Here is a 12,235-nt window from a genome sequence, read left to right on the forward strand (position 1 = left end):
TCCAAATATCCTGAGCTGACATAGAGACCGTGTTTAAGAAACACCAAGACTTGCTGTGAGCAGAACCACATTGCTGTAGCAGGACACAGAGGTATAACACATGGTGCTATGGTTTTAGCTTCACGATCTGAGGAAAGGTAGGAAGCAAATATGCAGCCCCATATCTGTGCTTTTATCTGCTTTTGTTATTGATCCCTAGGTCCTATGGGAGCCACTTATTCTACAATGAGTGATTGATATTTAAATTTATGTTTACCGTTTAATCTTCTGGCTGCTATCTCCTTTGTCAGTAAGTCTAGACCTGTTTATAGGCTACAAGGCAAGATGGAAATGTGAACTCCAGCCAGTAACATTATCAGAGTTGCTCTAAACCTGCTAAATCAATAAAACCAGAGGCAAGGGTTCATAAATCTCTCTGTGTGTATATAGCTGCCACGAACCAGCTCCTTCTGTGAGCCTGCATGTGGCCTCCAAATAGAGTTCCTGGCAGTTCATCTTTCTGGTCTAGAGGTACATCCGTGATAAAGCAGATTTAATGGGGAAGACCTCGCAGTGGAATAACATAAGCTGCATGTTTTCTTTCTTCCCTCTCACCAAAAAGTTAATATTCAATTTCTCTCCTGTCCAAGTCAGATTAGCTTCCCATAACAGCACTCACCCATGACAGTCTCCAGTATTTTCGTTCATGACAAATTGAGCTCCATGAACTAGAACACTTACTTTTGGAGCTGGCTGCAATGGATGCTGGAATAGCTTTGAGCATTTCCATTTGGAAAGGGGCAAAGCTATGTATTTATATTCTAGCTTTCTGCCTGCGTGTCTGAGTGTATATGTAATTTAATGCCAAGCTAGAAAGTTCATATATGAATTGCAAAACTAGTGTAGTCTGCAGTGCATGTAGAAAGGAATAGTTTCATTTATGGAGCACAACACACAGTGATATCTGTAATCCTTTGGTTTTGTTAGCCAAAAGAAACTCTTGTTATTTTTCATTTGTGAAGAATCAATATTTTAGCAGTTTCTCAGTATAAATATTATATTGTGTACTTTATTAATACTGGAGTGGATTGAATCTATTGAGTTAAAGAGAAGGCATTAGCTTATTCCTTTTTTATGTTTTGTCCTTTTTTTTTAGCTGTTCCAGTCATAAATGCAATGTTTTGCTGCCTACGTAGCATAAATTCTAAAGTTTAATGGCAGTTTTCAAAACTTATGAAATAGAGGAAGAAGTGAAATAAACACTTAACAAGGTTTCAAATGCATCAGAAGCAAGAAGCGTAACAAAGAGTCTGCAGAGTCAACAGATTTAGCTGTAAAAGAAGCTTTCCGGAAAGATAAGGTCATTAAAGAAAAACTAAATGAAATCTTTACTTAGTAAGGGAGGTTTCCACCACAGCTTTTCTTTATAGAGATCTGAGTCTGATGGACTGTTTCAAATTGCAGTGTCAGAAGAGATTTTTGAATAAAATTTATCAAATGAGAAGTAGGAAATCAGAAGGACCAGATGGTGTTCACACAGGTTTTCTGAAGTATCACACGTGCCAATGTGAAAATGTTATGTGTAATCTGTCACTTAAAATCAGTCTCATTCCTAGAGAAACAGAAAACAACAAATGTGATACCATCTTTAAGCCATCAGGAAAGATTTGCAGAAGTAAAGATCAGTAAGTCTCACTTCCACAGAGGAAACTATAGAAACTATAATAAAGTTTATACTTAGTAGCCACAAGGAAAGACTTGATCTAGTAAGGAAGACTCAAAACTGCTTTTCTTGGTGAAAGTCAAGTTCAAATATTAAATGTTTCTTTAAAATAGTGAGCATGCAAAGAGCTTTCCAGCAGGCACAGAGGATAGAGGAGAAAATGAAAACTTTATTAAGCCACCGTATGAATCCATGCTGAGTGCTGCATGCAGGTCTAACTCTTGAATATCAAAGTGTATAATAGTCTTAAAAAACATACAGAGAGAGAAACCATGTTAGCACAGGAAAACTATGAAGAAAGGACAGCTGTCTTCTGAGACTGCAGCATCACTGAGAGTCAAGCAAATTCATTTTATTGGAAAAAGCAATTTCAGATTACTGATGACAGGAAAGGAGAAATCTTTAAAGTCTTATAAAAATGTCATGGAACACACATGCAAAGTTTAGAGACAAATAAATTGCCATCTGTTTCAGTCTTTTGTTGTGTTTGCACTTAGAGTCATCAGAATAAAAAGATGTCTCCTGGTTTTCTTGAGCTGTGAACAGGGGATGATTTTCCCTAGTGTAGCAAAAGGGCTACTGTTAAGTGGAGCTTAAAGGTAGTTACTGAATACCTTTTGTGGAAAGAAAGGGTGACAATACTTCTCCAAATGGAGAGGAAACAAAAGTCTGAAATTTGGAAGAGTTAAAACTCCAGTGAGAATGGCTGGTTTTACCAGGACTTTATTTCCCCACCACTTTTAGCACTTGTTTCTCATATTTCCCTCCCCATCCTTCAGGATTATCTTCTGCAAAATCTGGTTCTTGCAGGCACAAGGAACCGCATGTGAGGGTTCAGCACATTTGAGGTAGATATTAAGTCAGGGAACAAGGAATGGGAGTGGGTGGATCCTTGTTAGCACAAAGGAATTGATCCCATGTGTGAAAGAAAAATACTCATCTGCAGTGTAGGCAATATCTGGGCAAGCCCAAAATTCCTAGGCCTGTTTCCCCAGTATTGAAAGATCATGACACTCACAGACATTTTCTAAAATGCTAAAATCCTGTGATCAATTTTCGTGGAGTTTAAAAGCATCCATAGCTGGCAGGGGAATGGAATAATAGCACCCACATTACTAAAAGGAATTAGATTTGCAGCAATACCAGGTATAATTGCTCTTTCTTCCCTTTTATCTTTATTTAGATTTATGTACATGGGTAAGGATCTATCTGTATTGCCTAGGGGATTTGGGTTTTTTAATGGTATTATAACAAATATTTACAAGTAATATTGCAATGAGCAATTTTAGAACCATAGCCTGTCCTCCTCTTCCAGTGTTTTATGTGACTTCTTTTGGAAATGGATCTTTTAATCTATCCCAAGGGTTGTGACCATAACAATTACTTTTTAAAACAAACCTGCTTAATGGCTAACGTCTCAAAGCCATAGATACGTCTGTGTCTAAGAAGAACATCATACATGTGTAAGCACACAAGCACTCATAATACTACAGGCCACATTACAACAAGAAATTATTTCTCCTTTCACCATTCTTATGCACAGAAAACACCTCTTTTTATATGCCTGATATTCCCCCTGACATCTACAGCAATTATGTGCACAAGAAGTGGGTGTCCCAGTAATATTTCTAAACCTTTCACTTCACAGAAGGAGTCATTGCTGAGTGTTTTCTTAGCAAAAGGCAAAGCAAGTAGACTCTCATCTTGATTAAAACCCTCTGACTCTCGGAATCTTCTGCTAAATTATATTTGTCATACAGGAAGGGTGTAGGAGGGAGGAAGAGAATTGAAAAACTCCATTCTTGTGTCAATTATCAAGTGTTTTAAATTTAGAGATTTTCCCATCAACTAGAAACTAAATCCATTTGTTTTTTGCCAGATAAAATGGGTGAAGATGCCATTTCTAAAGTGTGTAAAGACTTTGTGGTTCATTTCACAATAATATTTGTTGAACTTTTGTGGCACGCTTTCAGAGGAAGCAAGACGGGGCTGTGTTAGTCATGATTCGCTAAATAGTACGTACTAATCCTTCCTAGTTTTTGTTTATTCATGCCTTGCTGTGGGATTTACAGCGTTAGCTCATGGAAAGAAAAAGAAAATCCCAGCAGATAGTGGAATGCAGCCTTCCAGTCTGCTGCTTGGAGGCAGGTTTTGATATTTCTGTCAGGAGGACTTGCTTCGATTCTGACAGAAACCCAGATGCACAGGGAATGAGGAAAAGGAGCAGAAATAGTTGATCTGCTTCTCTGGTGACAGCATGTGAGACTGGGAACACCAAGTTCCACATGCAAGATGACCTGGAAATCAGAAGTACAGCAGGCCAAGCTGCACCTTTCTCCTTAGAGGCGTTCAGATCCCTGCCATGGCTGCTTACAAATAAAACTGCCATCAGTTACTGATCATCTTGCTTTGGGTGCCTCAGGACATCTCCAAGCAATGTCACTGTAAGGAGGGGAGTGCAAGCTGTGCTAGAAGTGTCCCCATGAGCTTTACCTCCAGCCTCATGAAGTTGTTTCAAAGGTTGCTTTCATTCTCATCTCTCCGGGCTGAGCTGACTGATAAGGGATCTCCTCTTATTTTTTTCTCACCTGCTCTGAAAGAGAATCTGTTCGTTGTGAGAAGCCCTTTTGTCAGAGGAGGGTGTCTCCTCTTTGTTCTATCTTCTCTTGACTCTCACTGGCCATAACCTTGGTGGAGCTGGAGGAAGGAGTGAGTTACTGCCATGGGTGGTGAAGCCCTGTCCCACCGGTGGAGAGCAGGTGTGGAGGGGTGGCGAGCAAGTGTGTTGAAATCCTGCATGTGCTTTTCCGGTTCAGGTGATCCTGCCAGTGACAGATCTAGTCTGAGCTTCAGCTACCACTGAGGAGGGCTCAGGCAATGGCAGTGGAAAACCAAAGCCTGTGGTACATAATGAAGTCCTTATGTGCTGAAAACTCATATTTGATATGCCATAGATGGAGATGTTGACAGCCGCAATCTGTGCTTTGCAGGAAAAGGTTTTGAAGAGAAAATACGCTGCCTTTGCAAATGCTGGCATAGAGCCAGCATGGGCCTGCAGAGCATTAGGTCTGTTCAGTGATGGCTCCCATCAGAGAATGATAGAAGAAATAATTTCTTTTTTCTTTTTTTTTTTTTTAAACTTTGTTTTTTTTAGTCAGTTTCTGAGTACATGGAACAAGAATCACAGCATCCAAGAGGGTTGTATTTCTGTTCCTCACCTGTCATGGACTTGGTGTGTGAAGTTATGCAAGTCTGCTCTGTTCTGGGCACCTTGATTTCTTTATCTCAAGTCTTTGCAATTTTGGGAAACCAAATATCAAATATTAACTAAAGTCACTTGATGCCATTGGTCAGTTAATCCTCAAAAAAGTCACGTGTTTAGCAAATCTCTCCTTTCCAGTGAAAATGCTTTTTCCTACACAAAGTACTGTGAAAATTATGTGGTAAGACTCCATAAACAGGAGGAATGTATATTCTGTGGCTGATACATGAGAGAGAAAAGAGCCCAGCTGCTTCTTCCTGAGCTGCTTGGAAATGACTGGGATGACAGGACTCAAAAGCGTGTATACTTCATTAGTTTAGAGCTCACCGTACCTTGTTTTTCCGATCCATCAATTTGGAAGCAAGTATTCTTAATCGTAACACAGCATTTTAACATCCATTTTGAATTGTAGTAAGAACTTCTGGCTTGACTGCTCTAGCACATTATCTATCCAGTTCACACATCTTTTATCAGTAGTCAGTGCTAAGGTTATCTCTCTTTATTATTTCTCTTCACTTATTCTTGTAATATTGGACTCAGATTTGCAGGACCCAACTTGTGATCACAGGTTAGACAATCTCACTCTAGTTGGCATGATGTTAAGTAGCTATTCTGCCATCCCAAACTGTAATACAAGAATTTTTACCCAGAATTAGACTGAGATCCCAAACCCAAATCCCTCAGACCCCAAAACCACGTTGAGCATTCATACTGTATACAGTGGTCCATCATATCCATATGATTTTATCCCTCTTGTTCACCATATTACCACAGGTTGACAATCACCCACACTTCCCACACTGTGCTAAGTGGTAGAGGAGACGCTTGCATCAAGCTACTGTAGATTTTACTGATACAGGAATTCTCAGTATTTCTATGGTAGGGTGGCCATGACCCACACGTCCAGCTAACACATCCACAGGTAACTTGGCTGTATCAGCATGGACATATATTTATAGCTACTGCTGTGTCTCTTGGGAGAGCAGCTGTACCAGTTTGCACCTGCAGGGCTGCACCCCTGGCTATAGTTAGGTGTATATACCAAATTCTTTCCTTTTGCCTTTTCAAATTTCTCAAAATAATGTACTGAAATAATATTTAAAAATGGAGACTCCAATCAATAACTTCCCATCTGTGGTGGCACTTTCATTGTGCATGCTCTGTCAGTGATTCCTCAGATCTCTCCCTTTTGTCTAGCCAATAAGTCACAAGCTGTTTTCAAATTAAATGAGATCCAGTGTGAAACACCTAATTTCGTACGTAAGAATGAGGGCAGGATAGAATGGTACATTTACTAGATCGCATTTTAGGTTTTTTGAACAACTGTGATAGTTTTTGCAATAAATTGAAATTTGTATTTGACACCACTTTGATTTAATGTAGTTTTTTTATTCTATATAGTAATCAGAGCACCAGTTTTAATTCAGGAGATCAGGAAAAAACAATGGAAAACATTTATTTTCAGCTCATTTTTCAATGCTGTTGCAAGATAAATGCCTGTCCCAAGAACAGGTTTTTCTGTTACTCATATTATATTCTTAGAATATAAGGGATTAAAGGCAGAGTAAGAACTAGGTACAGAAGTCTCTAAATTATATCATAAAGTGTATGTAATAAAAAACACCCTCTCCTCTCAGCACTGCCACTTCATATTTTATTCTTCAAAACATTGTCTTCCAAAATTTTGATCCTGTCTATTAAGACCACAATGCTGAAGTCTGCTGTTATGTCTACTGTGAGGCTACTGATGGCCTGACAGGCAAAGCATACAGCTGAGTTCTAGCTCAGTGCCATTTATTTCAACAGTTTTCCTCCCAGTTTTCTGCTGTGTACAAAGCAAATTAGAGGCACTTATATAATAATATTGTATTTCAGGATGCAAGCAGCAGTTCTGGGGAATTCAGCATTAACATTGTCATGCTTCATTCAAGGTGGCAGAAAAACGGGCATTAAAACATTTGGGTAAGTGTTCCCCCTGTTTTGAGTAATTTCTTACAACAAAACAAAACCTGGAACGTTTTTGGGTAGCTGAAACTTGCACAGACCCACATGCAGTTTTGGAAATGTCTGGTTCAGATGATAGCATGGCCTGCAGAGCTTATGAAACAGCATTCATTTCTACTCCTCTCTATTCAAAATTGAGTTGCTTTTAGCCATGTCTTTCCAAAATTATCTCACATTGATACCTTGCACTGTTGCTGCCAATTTATGTTCTTATGAGGAGTAAACAGTGGATTTAGTTATATAAGGACTATCTTATACTCCTGCAGATACCATGCAAATTTTCACAGACTCACAGAATGGGTCAGGTTGGGAGAGACCACAGCGGGTCATCTGGTCCAACCTGCCTGTTCAAGCAGGGTCATCCTAGAGCACATGGCATAGGATTGCATCCAGACAGTTCTTGAATATCTCCAGTGAGGGAGACACCACAACCTCTCTGTTCCAGTGCTGTCACTGCACAGTAAAGAAGTTCTTCCTCATATTCGGGTGAAACTTCCTGTGCATCAGTTTCTGTCCATTGCCTCTTTATTGCTTGGCACCACCGAGAAGAGCCTGGCTCTATCCTCTTGACATGCTCTCTTCAGATACTTGTAGACATTGATGAGGTCCCCTGTTGGTCATCTCTTCTTGAGACTGAACAGGTCCAGATCCCTCAGCCTTTCTTCATGAGAGATGCTCCAGTTCCCTGATCAACTTTGTTGCCCTCTGCTGGACCCACCCCAAGAGTTCCATGTCTCTCTTGTACTGAGGAGCTCAGAACTGGACACAACGCTCCAGATGTGACCTCACAAGGGCTGAGTAGAGGAGCAGGATCACCTCCCTCAACCTGTTGGCCATGTTCTTCCTAATGCACCCCAGGACATCATTGGCTTTCTTGGCATGAGGACACACTGCTAGCTCATGGAAAGCTTGTCATCCACCAGGACCTTGAGATCCTTCTCTGCAGAGTTGCTTTTCAGCAGATCAGCCTGCAGCCTGTGCTGGTGCCCAAGGTTATTCCTTCCCAGGTGCAGGACTCTACATTTGCCTTTGTTGAATTTCAGACAGTTCTTCTTTGCCCATCTCTCCAACCTGTCGAGGTCCTTTAAATTTTTATTATAATCTATCTTCTCCGTAGTGCAAATGTGTCTCCAAAAAAGTTAGTAGCAAAGTGAAATAATTTCCACATTAAAACAGTATTCAAAATCATATCTCGCTTTTTGTGGGAATGTTACAGGGTAGCAATGCTACCTACCTTCAATTCAGCTGGTGAGGTTCCACCTACCTTCCTACCACCCTATATCCTGCTGGGAATGTATGTCCATGGGCATTTGCAAATTTAGACTTGAATTGAGAAGTCTGAATACAAGGGGGAAAGTTATTATTTTTCTAATTAGATCAGATTATTAGATTCATGTTTACAATTGAGACAGTAAGTTGTTGCACAAAGTTTTCATTTTGGAAAACAGGCAAATATTTGCCAAGTTGGAAAGAGAGACAGAAAGTGGCGATGCAAATACAAAATACATCTTTATCATCTTTTCCTTGAATTGTTCCTACCATCCCCATTTCTGGTGACATCTGCCTTTGCTCGGCGAATGCATGTCATTGCAGTCCCGTCACCTTATGCTGAGTAATTGAAAAAAACCAACATATACCCGACTCAGCAATACCCTGTTTACAGGAGAAAACCTTTAATTTTAGCACTTTCAACTTGGAGTACTATTTGGAAACATTTAGCTCATAAAAAGCCTTACAGTTCATGTTTTGACCTTATCATGACCTGAACATTTTGTTAGCAAAGTACCCTGTTAATGTTTTGACCAAAAGAACTAATGTACTTGGGTTTAGTTGTGTTGCCAAAGTGGTGCTTGCTCCTAAAAAGGGAAAGTTTTAATTCTATTTTCAAAAGCAATGCCTTACTCCTAACTATATATGGAAATGTCATCAATCAGTTCTGAAAACAGTGTGCTGCAGTGCATTTTAATAGCTTGTGTTCCTGCATTCGGTGTAACAAATCTCACCATACTGGAGCTCATAGCGGAAGTCTTTTGCTGTATCTGTTTTGCCTCTACTAGCTTGAGTAGATGTGAATATAACTTTTGTTTTAATCACCAACAATGAAGTATAAAGGAGCAAGCTAATCAAAAGAGCAGATAATAAAATGCATTGCCACTCCCAGACATATTTACAACAGAATTCCCTGACTAAGATGTTTTTGCTGGTGTTCTTTTTTTAATTAAGAAGTAAATCACCTAAAAGCCTTCACCCTCCACAGGTACAACCTTCTGTTGTTGGCCTTTTTTTAATGTAATAAACAATAACGTAGCTAAAAAATGGATTCTAAACATTTTGATCAGTGACCTATTAATACGTACCAAAGGGCTTCAGCAACCAAAAACCACCTTCTAACTTAAAGAGGTATGTTATTTAAGCATTAGACCTACCAGGAATGCCAAAGGGTAGTTGTTTCTTAAGTAGGCAGTGAGCTCAGACTCTTTGGTCTTCATCTTTATAAACCAAATCCCAAGAAATCCCTGAGAGATAAATTCAGCAGCAATGAAAGTAACAATCACCTGGAAATACTGCAACAGTAATGAAAGGCAATAATTAAGAAGGGTTGTACTAGACAAATCAGAACCAACCCCTAAAAAACACAGTTCACTGGGAAGTACTGCATGTGCAGTTACCATTTATGAGCCACTTAACTGTATTTCATCTGTATCTTTTAAATTTTTGGTAAGTGTTCATCAAAACTGAAAAGCAATATATATTGTACATATTTTAAAACAGTCATATTAACACCCATCTTTTTATTTTTATTTTTTTTGTATAAAGATCATCAAACATTTTGGTTTGATTTTGAAGTTTTTTTCATTGTCAGTTATCTAACTTACTACTCCTTCATACGAAAATAACAAGCCTTCCTCAGTACTTTCAGAATTGCATTTTAGGAATTCAAAACAGTCACAGTTGATTGGATTAATATGGAAAAGGGGCTTCTGCAAACCCCTGGTAGAAAAGTTTGCATGGAATAAAATATCAGTTGACAGGATGCAGAAAAAAAAAGTGAAAGAGGATAATAAACAGGAGGTTTTGTGTCTTCTTAAAATATTTTCAGCTAAATGTGGAACAGCAGAGACTTTGTCAAAATTAGCAGTCAACATGATGTAATTGTGTAGGCTAAAATCTATTTTGTTGGTGAGGAAAAGAAGACTTACTTAGAAGAAGACTTGTAACTTACTTAGCTGCAGGATATGGTTTCTGACACTTCATCAGCACGTTCTTATTAATATGGAGGGTGAACATTATTTATGTCAAAATTGTCATTCGGAGCTCTCACTTCCCAGCAGACTTCAGATTCTTAGTAATATGCAAACTCACACACTTATGTATATTTTGGGGTTCGAACTCCATTTGAGGCCAGAGTAAAAGTGGCAGATAAACAGAAAGAGAAACCCTCCACAGAGCTCAAACTACTGAGCACAGATTTCCAAATTTAGAGTATTTTAGGTAGGAAGCCTGATTAGAAAACAGAATTCATAGTTAGAGGGACTTATTTGGTCTCTACCTACGTCTCTACCTTCTCGATCCACTCCAGCTCTATTTTCTAGGATGATTGTTACTCTAGACTTTGGAATACCTTCTTCAGAGGACGTGGAGCCAGCCACTGTTGGTGAGGACATGCAGAATGAGTGGGGCTTCTGCCGTTCCTCCATACTCCGCTGCTCTGCTGAACGCAGTGCCCCACATAGGGGACTGGGATGCTCGTTTTGCATAGTTTTGTGGGTTTTTTTCATTTTCATTTAAGGAGTTAGGCCCAAACACCAGATCAGGAACTAGTTCTGAAATGTTTTTGTTCCTAATTTCTCCAAAACTCTAGGCTCACCTCCAAGTCCTTCAGATGGGAAAATGCCGTATCACGTTTGTATTGTCTTTACCTTGGTAGTTCTGCTGCACCACCAGGCCAAACATCTGTGGGATGGAAGGGAAGACAGAAGAAGGGATAAAAGGTCAGGTCTCCAAGTATTGCACATAACTCACTGAGGGGAATGAAGAACTTTTACATTCATAATTTTACTTACGTTCCGGCCAGTCAGTAAACATCCTTATTCTGAAAAAATATGTTGAACAGCTATTGAAATCTCACATTTTCTTCTGCTGGCTTTTAGAAACCTTCCTTAGATTTTGCTTTTTCTAATTTGTTTCTGATTAGAACAAAGACATTTATTTGTTCTGACACTTTTTCTTTATTCTGTAAACTGTATGCCCTTCAGAAAGCAGAAACTGTCTGGTCACAAATGAATTATCATAGATTGCATGGGGAATGGCCTTATGAGGAAAACCAGCCACTGCCGAAGTCCAGTATTCCCTTTTGCCTACAAAAGACTTAAACCTTTGACATTTCTACTGCAAGCTAGTAACTATACTGGTTTTAGTTCAACCCTCCAGACAACACACCACCTCCCTCAAGTGGTCAGCATAGCTAAGATTGTTTTTTCTGCTTCAAGGGCTGTTTTCTGGCAGTGCCCAAAGAATGTGTTGAAGAACACACTTTTTATAAACATTATTAATAGATCGAGTTTAAAAAGTTCTGCAAAAAAAAAGTATTTTGAATGGTAGAAAGAGATAAGAATCCCACAGAAACAAATACTTAGCTGGCATCGCTTGGGCACTGTAGGCTTTTGATGAGAAGAAACCAAAATAGCTGCTTTTTTGTGGATGGGCTCTAATAGCTTTCTGCCTGCGGTTACAGGCATTCAGTTACGGTCACTGCCATAGCGGGGATTGTATAAGTGCATAAGCTAATCAAAACAGTGGCAAATTTGGAAAAGCAGCACCATTAATTCCGATGGCTTGCTCAAATCCTCGTTGGAATAATTATAGTTTTCTTCTTTTGTTCAAAATTCTCCCCATTTAGAAACAGTTCTTTTGTAATTTGCTGCCTAATATGTGCTTGCAGTACAAACTGGAACAATGCTGAGGAAGAGCTCGCGGGAACTCAAACCAGAGTTGCATAAATTTAAAACAGCAATAATGATGGTAAGAATAAAAAAAGAGAGTAAATAGAAAGCTTCATACTTCAAGAAGCAACCCAGTCATCACTGCCAGGGTTCAGAATAAAATTTGCTCATAGAACAGTGTACTATAGAAGTACCTTACAGAGAGACATACACTCTACACATGAAGCAATGCCTTTGTATGTGCACTGACAATGTCCAGCATGGCAATAGGTATAGAAATTCCTGGTAATGCAGCCAAATCATGTTCATCTACACGTCAGTGGA

The 12,235-nt window shown here is 39.2% G+C and overlaps 1 protein-coding gene across 3 annotated transcripts in view; it reads right to left on the reverse strand.

Moving 5' to 3' along the window:
• Nucleotides 1–12,235, reverse strand: part of TRMT11 (tRNA methyltransferase 11 homolog) — a 137,825-nt gene that overhangs the window by 24,407 nt on the left and 101,183 nt on the right. Inside the window, exons 13-14 of one of the 3 annotated variants that reach the window (XM_064649591.1) lie at nt 10,889–10,922; nt 9,395–9,484 (exon numbers count right to left, since the gene is read on the reverse strand). In XM_064649591.1, the coding sequence (XP_064505661.1) occupies nt 9,438–9,484; nt 10,889–10,922 (81 nt within the window). In that variant the 3' untranslated portion in view covers nt 9,395–9,437. Of the gene's footprint in view, nt 1–7,471; nt 9,533–10,836; nt 10,923–12,235 lie in introns of those variants that run through there. The other 2 variants (XM_064649590.1, XM_064649592.1) reach the window with 2 other exon arrangements.

The sequence above is a fragment of the Pseudopipra pipra genome, chromosome 3 (genome assembly GCF_036250125.1).
Source record: "Pseudopipra pipra isolate bDixPip1 chromosome 3, bDixPip1.hap1, whole genome shotgun sequence".
Classification (NCBI taxonomy): Eukaryota; Metazoa; Chordata; class Aves; order Passeriformes; family Pipridae; genus Pseudopipra; species Pseudopipra pipra.